Source organism: Branchiostoma lanceolatum, chromosome 12 (assembly GCF_035083965.1).
Source record: "Branchiostoma lanceolatum isolate klBraLanc5 chromosome 12, klBraLanc5.hap2, whole genome shotgun sequence".
Classification (NCBI taxonomy): domain Eukaryota; kingdom Metazoa; phylum Chordata; class Leptocardii; order Amphioxiformes; family Branchiostomatidae; genus Branchiostoma; species Branchiostoma lanceolatum.
In genome coordinates, this window is record NC_089733.1 from 835,333 (window position 1) to 847,355 (window position 12,023).

General features: G+C 41.3%; 1 protein-coding gene across 5 annotated transcripts in view; it reads left to right on the top strand.

The window, feature by feature from the left end:
• The window catches only part of LOC136446305 (cullin-1), a 36,302-nt gene that overhangs the window by 5,338 nt on the left and 18,941 nt on the right, over nucleotides 1–12,023 (top strand). For all 5 annotated transcript variants that reach the window (XM_066444654.1, XM_066444657.1, XM_066444655.1 and 2 more), the window contains exons 3-8: nucleotides 804–969; nucleotides 1,704–1,871; nucleotides 3,271–3,412; nucleotides 3,910–4,073; nucleotides 9,388–9,550; nucleotides 11,330–11,460. In XM_066444654.1, the coding sequence (XP_066300751.1) occupies nucleotides 804–969; nucleotides 1,704–1,871; nucleotides 3,271–3,412; nucleotides 3,910–4,073; nucleotides 9,388–9,550; nucleotides 11,330–11,460 (934 nt within the window). The remainder of the gene's footprint in view (nucleotides 1–803; nucleotides 970–1,703; nucleotides 1,872–3,270; nucleotides 3,413–3,909; nucleotides 4,074–9,387; nucleotides 9,551–11,329; nucleotides 11,461–12,023) is intronic.

The following is a 12,023-nucleotide window of genomic DNA, read 5'->3' on the forward strand; positions in this document are numbered from 1 at the left end:
ATGACATGTTACAGGTTTGCTTGGTGTCGAAGGAAGGTAAGCACATGGCTGTTACTGGGCATGTACAGCATTGGTGATCAAGCAAGCAAAATACAGGTTTGGAAGATAAGTGGAAATAGCAGGAAAATAAAATCTTCAATACCTTCCATATTGATCTGCACAAAAATTATGTTTTAGAACAATGTTAATTCCAGTGCTGCTAGTCAATGCTTGGTTCTCATGCTCTCAAATTCAAAATGACGCTTTTCAGCGGAATACTGATAATTTTGGCAAAAATTTAAATAATAAGTTGCAACTTAATTTATGCCCTTCAAGTTCACGATGACAGCAGCAATTATATACAGGCTAAATTGTACAATTTCAGATTCCAGGTATGAAATAATGAACTCACTAGTATTCATCTGAAAACTGTTCCCCCGACATGCAAATCAAGCTGCGGCTGTGCCCAAGTGAACACTGGTACATATGTATGTGTATTTTGAAGTCAATGTGGCTAGTGTGTATTTTATCATGTCAATAACTACATATGATAATGAATGAAACATTCTTTATTGAAGTTAGACATTATCTTCTTGTGTAAACATTTATGTCATGGATCTTCCAGTGCTGTTCAAAGCTGCTAATGATTGTGTTGGGATCCTGGCTGGTTTAAGATGCCCTTCCCATTTTTGGAACCTCGACATTGGCGACAGCCTTAGGCTGTTTTTAATTTTGAAAAGCTTTAAAAGTGAAATTCGGGTAGTTGAATCTGTCGGGGACTGTTGACCAGTTGTATGTTCTTGTGAACCTTGACTGATCACCAGCCATGTGTATAACTATTGCACCAGTGTGCATCAGTCCCAGGGACGCGTCTCATCAGCCAAGAGCAAGAAGGGGGGGCAGCCCACGGGAGGGGCACAGTTTGTGGGCCTGGAGCTGTACAGACGACTCAAGGAGTTCCTGAAGAACTATCTGATAAATCTCCTGAAGGTATGTATACTGTATGCCTACAAAGATTTCTCATGGTATATCAGTGTTCAAAATACCCATCTGCTGTCTGCAATTTGCAGAATGATTTAAGATTGCAGAATGAAAAATCAGGCTCAGGATTCAATAGTACTGAATTTAGCAAACTAGCGGCACTGTAGATAGGCAGAAACCTGCGCCGCACGAACCTGACAACGTTTCGGTGCGTGTAGACTTGTACCAACTCCCGGGGTTTTTCGGGGTTTCTGGCTCTTTCCGTGATAACTTTGTGGACAAATTGTGCGAAAATGTGCCCACGTGCATGAAAAACAATAACAGTCTGCTGAGCTGTCTGCAGTCTCCCTGATTGTCCGAAGTCGGAGTCCGATATTAAAAAACTGATAGCGATTTTTCAGATCAATATAAAACAAAAAAGGCAATAAAAGGTATTGCCATGGCGACGATTGGGTGGCTACGTCCCGGCGCTGGTTTCAATTTATTTATAGCGCTGCTAGATTTCTAAATTGAGAACCATTCAATCGTGAGCCTGATTTTTTCATTCTGCAAAATTGCAGGTTGTTTAATTTTTCTTCTGCAAACTGTCTGCAATTTGCAAATTGCAGACGGGTATTTCGAAGGCTGTATACGTTTTGTTGATAGCATGAAGAAGTTTTTTTTTTTTTTTTTTTTTCAAAGCGATTTGTTCAATATTGTCGTACTCAGTATTCTATTCTGGTTGTGATGTGTGTCCTGTGTAGGATGGTGTGGACCTGATGGATGAAGATGTGCTACACTTCTACACAAAACAGTGGGAGGACTACCAGTTCTCCAGCAAAGTTCTCAACGGAGTGTGTGCCTACCTGAACCGCCACTGGGTCCGACGAGAGTGTGATGAAGGCAGAAAAGGAATCTACGAGATTTATTCAGTAGGAGTTCAAATTCATTTCATGTATTTACATGATAATGGTTTCAGGTATGTACAGTAATGTACATGTACATGATGCACACACCCATGTACATGTACATTGTACATGACTGGAGTTAGGCCTAGGAAATGGGACATGTTGACCATTCTTGCTATGAGGTCAGCAATCATGATGTTTAGCCCATACTATGTATGGGCGATACATATTGTTTTTGTCAGGTTTCTTCTCCTTCTCCTGTCATTTCAGTTAAATTGATTCAACTCCGTCATTTTTGGGCTTAACGATCTGAAATTTGGCATGGAGGTAAAGAACGTAAATACCCCCAGACTTTTTTCCATTTTTTTTTTAAACAGGCCTTAAAAACATTTTTATCAAGGTTTTTTGGGGCTCCTGTGCCCTGGTATTACAAGTAAATGACCTGGAATTCGGTACAAGGGTGCCTTGAACATGTCCCTACAGGACTTAAGTCACATTTGTTTAATACATCACTTCATAATGACTCATTTTGAGGACTTTTGGGCCTATTTTTAGCTCTAAAACAGGCAAAAAGTGCTGTCCCCGTTCTGCAGGTGTTCCGCAGACATTATCACAGTCTCTGCGAAAAATCTCGCAAGCCTTTGCGGTAAGAAGTTGCTCAACTATGCGGAAGGTTGCGGAAGAATTTTTTGGACAGGGGTGATTTTGGAACAGTCAATTTTTGCATGAGGAGGGAGATGGGCAAAGTTTGTTGCTCTCGCAAATGTTGCCTTTCTACGTGTAGTTAATATTTCAATTTGCTCAGGTGTTTTTTTAGGACAGCCCATTTTTTGCATGGGGAGGAGTATGGGGGAAACATGCTGGAGGAGCAAATGACGGCCTTTCTAGTTGGAAATATTTTTCATGTTGAAATTCTGTTATTTCTCAGCAAGTGTGCCATCCAGGAATGGAACATAGAAAATTGTAATGTGCTATCCAAGGCTCCATGTTACAAATCACCATCAGTACAATCCCTGTATGTTCATCTTGGCCTAACAACTTGATAACAGGTTCGGGTGATGATTTCTCTGCAGGTGTAATAGCTGTGGTAACCACCTACACAATTTGTCACTACATTGACATTAAATACTGAGGATATCATTTACATTATTCATGCTGCCAGTATTTTGAACTGTAGATTCTTGACTTCCTAAACTTACCTTTTGTATACGTCTTAAAGTTTTGTGCATAACCATTGTTGGATTATCACCTAGCCCATTTCTCCATTCCTGGGTAGATATTGCTTGCTTGCTCATATTGATTAAGATACAAGACTTCGGTAATGACTGCAGTATAATCTCACTTACATGTACCTGTACAATCTACATTGTTGTTTTGGAAACAATTCTTCCCTGTTTGAAGAGCTTGAGTCTTTGTTCTTCAGCTGGCACTAGTGATCTGGAGAGAACACCTGTTTAAGCCGCTAAACAAGCAGGTGACCAATGCTGTTCTCAAATTGATCGAGCGAGAGAGGAATGGGGAGACCATCAACACCAGACTGATCAGTGGAGTTATACAGTGCTATGGTAAGAGTACCACATGTGGTTCACACATCTTTGCTCGGATTTTTCTCACCATTGAATTCACTTGTATATCACCGTGTGGAAATATCAGCATCTGTTAACAAATGCAGGGGTGCCAAAGTATTCATACAACTTTTACCAAATTCATACAAATTTTGCGAAATACATATTATCCATTAAGCAGAAACATACAAATGTTACTGAATTCATACCCACTTTAAGGAAAACATACGATCTATTACGCAGCAACATACAAATTTTATGAAATTCATTACGATCCATTACGCAGAAACATACAATCTTTATACGGGAGATGGTAACTCCCAACGGTGTGTGCATCTAGCTGCGGCGTCTCTGGTGGGCGTCCTACGTCCTCCCACCAGACTCGCTGTGGGACTTCTATGGCATTATGGCGTCATAACCGATAGAGAATGGAGGCTTCTGATTGGTCGACGCTATCTGACTATGTGATAATCAGTGTTAATCTTGGTATTTTCCAGTGGAACTAGGTTTGAATGAAGATGACTTGCTGGCTAAGGGTCCCACACTTACTGTGTATAAGGATTCCTTCGAAAATCACTTCCTGTCGGACACGGAACGCTTCTACACCAATGAAAGCTCAGACTTTCTGCGCCAGAACCCGGTTACAGAGTACATGAAGAAGGTAGGTCTGATACATTAACTGTGTAGACTCGGCCATTCTCAAGCATGTACAAATGTATATGGAAACCTAGTGTCCCTTTTACTTTTTTTGTATTCTCATTCTCTCTCTCCTCCATTGATCTTGAACTTGAATAGTCTTCAGTCAGAATCTAGATTTTGATCCTGAGAACTCAACTTTGAGACAATTACTTGGACATAGAAATGATTTAGGCCAAGGAAGCTCACGCACAAACGTGCTACCACTCTCACAAAATATGCTAAATTTTCAATCGAAACATGGAAATTGATGTCCAAACAAACAAACAAACAAACAAACAAATCAATAAGTTACCGATACTTTTATCACTCTATTGTACCCATAATCAACACGTTTCATGTGTCTGAAAATGGCAGTGCCTGGGCGAAGATAAATAACATGGTAGCATTTGTTTTGACCAACTCCTGCTAAATCTCATGATGCCGCGCAAGAGAATGTCTCAACGCCCTCTATCGACATTATTAACCATTGCAGTTTGATAATTCATTACAATGGTAGTACAGTAGAAGCCACTTAATTGCACAACAGATTAATGCACACTCCTGTTAAATGCATGGAATTCCAAAATCCCAAACCGTTCCTTTTAACTCCATTGTTAGTGACTTCGCATACCTGCAGTGTCATCAATGCTGGATAGATGCACCAAAATTTGTCAAACAATTCGACAAGTTACCCAAAAAGGTGCGCTAAAAATCGGCATGCCCGGTACAAATGAGCCGATAACTGCCTGTGTAGAGGCGCAATACCGCCATTATGTTTGATATTGTTTTGAGGAACATAAGGCGGTCTCCATTGACAATTACGTTGATAGCGATCGTATGGGAGGTCACAGGTGAGTCAAGTATGTCGGCACCATGTAAATAGACGCGCGCCTGCGCAACAAATTGGTCTCTACCTGTCCACTGTCTCATTATCATACTTTAAATGCGTGGGGACTTGATTTTGCATTAAACTAAGGATAAAATGAAGTTTTCCTGAATGGTTTTAAGTTTGCGGCAGCGCTTTAGTCTCTTGCTGCAGTATTATGGAAAGACCGGCGCCGGAAACCGCATAATGACTCGGCAAGGGCTACGGACGCATAGACGAACATAACAGTGTAGCAGTGCTAATGTGAACATCACAACAAACTTTTCCGACCCCAGCAAGCAGTCAAACCCCAGACCTCTATGTGCATATGTTCTGCGCAGCTTTTTCCAAGACGCCGCATCGGAATACCCAATTTGAGGTTACCCCCAGTCTATGGGTGCCATTTATAAGAAGAAAAAAATGTTCACAAATACAAACCATTTCTACACAATGAATCTATGCTTAACATGTAGCAAATCTAGCTACTGGCGTCATTGTTGGTGATCATGAATGTTACAATACAGGCATTGTTGATAGACAGCAGAATATTCAAAATTTTTCGAGGCTTGACTTAACAACTTAAGGTTCCGGTACGGAAATTTTAGTGACCGGATACCTAAATAGTCCCTAAAACAATACGCAAATTATAGGTTTTCTCGGTAGTTTTGGCTCCTGATTTTTCGGCCATCGCTATAGCAGTGTGTAATCTTTTATATCTCCTGAAAAGTCCGGTCTTCGCAGCGTTTTACAGTTGCGCAGTTTTGGTCACCACAGAGCTTTCCTGGTATCAGTGTGCGATAACGGTAACCTGGTCTTGTCGCCTGATTACCCGAATCTTGCGTTCTATGTGTTTTGCATGGTTTCGCGCAATCGGGGATTGTGGAAAGCGTATCCTCACAATTTTTTCACTTTTTCCATTACACACAGAGGTTGATGACCTTTATCGCCATATCAGTCATTATCCCAGGAAAACTCTTATTTTCCTTCCAGCGGCCTTGGAAGAATGCCCCCGAAATAGCAGTTTTGGGGGGGTGGGTGAAAATTGCTTTAAATTGCGGTTTTCACCAAAAATGATGTTTCCACAGAAAATATCAAATGAGTCTGTCGGTCAGTGGCAAGGCATCCCTATCCATCGGAAACATTGAATTCCCCGGAAAACGATTTTTAGAGAAGTGCTATGATTGCCTTTCTGGGAAGGAGTCAAGTCGGCCCCAAATTGTTAAAAAAACCTAGAGAACTGAGACCTTAAAATGACACTGGGTTGGTAGTATTGCAAGTGTTAAACTCATACCGACGATGACGTATCCCATAATATTTTATCATAAAAACATCCCGTCACATTTTCACAGACTGGCCGGCAACTGTGGTGTATAGTATGGATATATGGTAACATGGCTGCTATAAGTTGCACTTAGTTTGAGTGTCCCCTGACTTGTAACTGACATATTAGGATAGGCAGAAGCAAGCCATGTTCGTTTTCATCCAGAGTGCTGAATGAGAAGTGGATGCACTGAGCTGTCATATGAAACATGGATTGGTGTATATTTATCCGATTTTTGCGTCACCAAGAAAATTTGAGCACAAACAATGGCTACGTTCGATGCAAGGTCACTGAGTATGCAAGGTCACTGAGTACTGGCGGCTCTTACATAAAGGTATACAAAAACACACATACAAAACATGGGTCTTGAGAATTTTACTTCACGATTTAACTGACCTGGACAAACCAGATAAGCTGCTGCGTAGAACGCCCTCCCCATTGTAAGTTATGTCACAGTCATTCTGTTTAACATGCGATACCACAGCGGCTGGTATTATCGGTCCCGCTACACAAGTGGTGCTCGGAAAGCGCTGTTAGGGTAAATTTCATTTAGCTTGATACACGTCAGATATGTCTTTGATTAGGTTCGTGGCTGGCTTGCACATGTTCGTGCACAAGTCAGCGTGTCGCAAATAGTGTAGCAAAGTAATCCCTTGAAGTTCGCATGTTGATTATGATTGACATGCAGGCCACTTTTCATGTGCATGGGGTGGCAATTATAGCAAAGCGACGTAAATGCTTGCTGTAAAAAATCAGAAAAACAGACAAATAGTGGGCTCTGAAAATATGATAGTGTGGTTCAAAACATGTCTTAACTTTACACTGGTTTGGCTGAAATAGCAGGGAAGATTGTTTGCATACTTTTAGGATCACATGTCAGTGGTAGAAATACTCGACGCAGGAGAAAAAGTTTCGCCCTGCCCTTAATGCTTACAAGGCAGTGCTGTAGATCTTTCCAAGTGCTTCTCAACTTCATCGCTGCCATCTGGGCTTGAAGGGCTGATGCAGTGGCCACCGTTTCGTTACTTCTGTCATCATGCCGTGCCCCAAGTTCGGGCTCTGAAGAAATAGCAACAGAAAATGTCCTGGGGGGGGGAGGGACACCTGATGCCGCTGTGAGGCAGTCTATAGGTGGCCACGCATCGCGACCTGGAAGACGCCGTCAGGTTCGCGCGGTGCAGGTTTAAGTTTCTTTGCAGCGCCGCTAGTTTGCTAAATTGTGAACCATTGAATCCAGAGCCTGAGTTTTTCATTCTGCAAAATTGCAGGTTGTTTGATTTTTCTTCTGCAATCTTGAAAATCTTTCTGCGATTTGCAGACTGCAGGCAGGTATTTCGAACGCTGCATGTACATGCAGGGTTATGCAGACTGCAGAGGTCGCCATATCAGTTTCTGGTGTCAGCATGCTCGGCAACCGTGGGACGTGTTTGGTTTAGATTTTTGTGTCCTGGACTTGTTCTGTGTCAATGTCTGCAATTATCGGTAAAACACTTTATCCTTTCTGGTAGAAATGTAAAGATAGACCATGTGAAAGAAAACATTCTGTATTTGCTTTGAAATGTTACCTTTCTGGTTTTCTTTTTTTTTTCAAGCTCAAAACTTTAATAGTATTATTATTCTTTACGTTATGTAACTTGTAAGCCCCTATCCCAGACTTTTTCCAGATCTTTTTTTCGCCCTGTCACTTTATGTTTTTTTTCCAAAAAATCTGAAAACCAACAAATCAAGTTGGTGTGGCCTTAGAAACGAGATTTTATGAACTTGAAATGACAGAATGATGGGTGATGGAAAGGGTCCTGCTTTGGACATACAGTCAAACCTGTATTAGCGGTCACCTTTGCATAGCGGCCACCTGCCCATAGTGGTCACTTTTTGTCGGTCCCTTGGATTTTTCCCATTGACATAAGCATTAAGAATTAGGCTATAGCGGCCACCTGTCCAAAGCGGTCGCGGCCAGACGATTTTCGGTCCCGCGAGTACAGTAACACTGCCGATAACGGTCAATGTGCGCCGGTGGAAGCTGCATCGCCACCGCACGCCAGGTTCAAAATCTTCATTTTTTCACGCAGTTATCAAGTTTATGTGAACTCAACTTGACAGGATAATAATAAAGAAAACAAGAATGTTTCAATGTCGGCCCAATATTTCCGTTTTCCCCGGGAATTCATCGGAAAATGTGCCCAAACACGATTTTCAAAATGGCGGAGCAGTATAAAGGTCATCGGAAGACACCACTGTTGCGGAGGTATAGTGTGTTAAATTTATTTTGCTGCAAACTATCACTGAGGATAATTACTTAACCAAAAGCTTCAAACTAGATATGAATAACATTACTATGATGTAAATTTGGGCTGTTGAAATTTTCTGAAAAGAAAAAAGCCCTCAACAGAGCGACCTTCCTCTCATTACCTATTAGCATAATGGTAGAAGCCGATCATGACAAGCAAACAACAACAGACTAAGGAAAATTGTCGCCACGATTTTATGTTTGAAAACGGTCGAAAACGAACAGTTAGTGGCAACTGAGCAACATATATTTTGTTCTTAACTAACTAGGTGGCATTTTGCTGCGAAGGACTTTGTTTCATATGATTAAAACTCGTTGGTGACGCGTGTGCCGGCAGCGAAGCAGTCGCGAAGGATCAAGAGTAGAGTATAGCGATGCTGGTCTGTTCAGACATGAAGCTCGAGCAAGCCATGGATTTTGGAGTTGGCAGATACAATAATTCTTTTTTCAAGCTTTTTTTAAAAGAACAACAATCGAATTTCTAAAATGTGCCTTACCTATGTAATGTTTACATGTGTACTGTACGGTGAATAAATGTATCTCAGTGGGTACTGAAAACATGTGTCACTCGTGGTCAATTAATCAACATTTTCTCCATAGCGGCCACCTGTCCTTAGCGGCCAGTTTTGGCCAGTCCCTTGAGTGACCGCTATAGACAGGTTTGACTGTACATCTCTTTAAAATACATCAGTTTTTTCTGCATTTTCAAAACCATAAACATGCCTAAAAGAGAAGCCATTTCCAGAAGAATTTTGTACATCATGGTAGTTTAGGTTCAGTTGTGTTAGTTTTGAGGTGTCATCACAATCTTTTCTCTCCTTCAGGCAGAGCAACGTTTACAAGAAGAACAAAGAAGGGTACAAGTGTACCTACACGAGAGCACGCATGATGAGTTGGCCAAGAAGTGTGAACACGTGCTCATCGAGAAGCACCTGGAAATCTTCCATGCAGAGTTTCAAAATCTTCTGGATGCAGACAAAAATGAAGGTAGGACCTGTCTCCCATGCATGTAGTTACTCATGGCTGTACAACTTGTCACCCCATTTCTTATTATATTTCATCCATGCTACAGTATGGAATCCGATGTAATATATTGTCTTAACTCATGTTTCTTCTTCTCCTCCTGTCAATCTTCAAATCGATTCATCTCTCCCCGAAATTTGCTATGGGGGTACATAAAACAAATGCTCAAAGAACTTTGTTTGCATTTTTGGCATTCACCACTTTTTAGGGGGGGTTGGGGGGGGAGATAATTGGCTGTATATGGTCACATCTTTATTGAATTTCCTATGGCCAGGTGGACTAATTAGGTCAGCCAATAAGAGAGTGCCTTTCAAATCACCCATGCATTTTCAAAACTGGAGCTGATTGGTTGAAATTGTCAATCGAATTAGGAGCACTAACTCTTACATGTGCAGGGCAGGATGTGGTTAAAACAACTTCACTGCCCCCTGACTCCTGTCCTTGTGTTGTAAATACTGTGTCATACTGAATTTGTAGGTCTTGGGAAAATGACAGCGAAGAGACTGGTATTCGACCGGTTTCGACTTTATTGTCTTTTTCAAGAATGACAGAGATCGGACCACTCCTCCTTTTATACCTTTTCTATGCCTCCCCAGTGCAGAGCGATCTAAACTGAGCTTAAGATATTGACCAATCAGCGTTAAGGATCTCATTTTGCCCTGGTTATAGGCTAGGTTGCCCTGATCTGAAGGTCTAGTTCACTATGCACTAGCTAGGTTACGATGCTCTAGCTCTGTATGCCCTCCAGGTCCTTTAGCACTAACCTCAGTTGACCTATGATATAACTTCATCTATTGTTCTAGAAAAATTGTACATATCATGAGGGTCTTACTTATACATGGGTGGAGGAGGCACATTACAATTATGACGTCATGGTGGATGTTTACAATGGTATGCGTGTTTACGAAGTCTAGGAGAGTGGTCCGTACAAGCAGAGTGAAGCTAAATACAGGAAGTCTGCCGCTAGGTGGCTTAGATACAGAGAATCAAAATACAAAATACAATCAAATTACAAACAAAGCATGAATGTAACAAACTGTGTCATACTGAAGTTATGATGAATTGAGAAGGTTCAAAATTTATGCCTGCATTAGAAAAAAACTTGTCTTGCAGTGTCTTATCATAAATGCAATGCTCTATATTCCTCTCTGTATATTTAGCAATGGCTGCTTTACTTGTTTTCGCCAACACCAAGAATACACAAATTATCATCTCCCTACAAGTGGTTGTGTATCTTTTTGTTAGCAAACCTTTCCTAATTGTGGTATCACTGGTATGTGTTAGTGTTACAGTACGAAATACGCATCAGATTCAGAAATTTGTAGTATGTCCAGCAGAAATTTGTGAAACTTTTGCACAACTTGATTTGGGTCCGAAGAATTGTCCTCTGCGTAATGCAAGATTTTCTGGACTACCAGATTGCCGAAATTCTTCCGCAGAAGAAATGTTGGCAAAGTTGTAGTTGTTTGCATTCAGAAATTTTCATGATTCTTGTTGGTCTATTCGCCACTGGAAGAGTCCATTCTTGTATACGAGGAACAATTGTTAAAATTCAATTCTGGACTTGGGTTTCTATTGCCTCTCTTGTTTCTTCTCATTCTTCAGCCCGCACATAGCACACACCCCCCCCCCCCACACACACACACACACACAGTCACACAAACAAAGGAGTGCACAAATATGTTTCTGGCTGTTGTTTTTTTAGTATGTAAATGTAGCTGAGTAAAGTGTTGAATGTTGTAGATCTGGGCAGGATGTACAGCCTGGTGTCCAGGATTCAGGATGGACTGGGGGAGTTGAGAAACCTGCTGGAACAGCACATCCACAACCAGGGCCTGGCAGCAATAGAGAAGTGTGGGGAAACTGCTGTCAATGTAAGATAACATATACTACGTCTACTTATGTTAGTTACCTGGCAGATTAGGTGCCTGTTTTGTTTTGTTTGTCAGTTATGTGCAGTACTCATTGAAGTGTTACTCGTATTACAGCTTGTCCAAATTTGTTCCTTGGGTGTATTTTATTAGGGTCCCCTGGTACAGATGTACCTCCTTCTTTACCTCTCACCAGTGTTCTCGCCAGCTTGAAATTTGAAACCTAGGGGGTTCCGGGGGCATGCTCCCCCATGAAAATTTGAAATCTAGACCCTCTGAAATGCTATTTCCTTAATTTTGAGGGGCAAATTTTGCTGGTAGACCCCTCAAACCACCGTAGCTTTTTTACGACTTATCTTACCGTATGGGGTCAAAACTGACCCCACAATGTTTTCTACAAATACAGCCTTTTTGGTGACTCTTTTTGTGATTTGTATATATGTAAAGTTCCATTAATCTATAAGGGACATAAGAGCATTTACAGGTACATGTAGATGCGGCTTGGAGAGTCTATACTCGCCCTGGTGGGGGACATTTTTCGAATTCAATTTTGGACTGGGGCGATT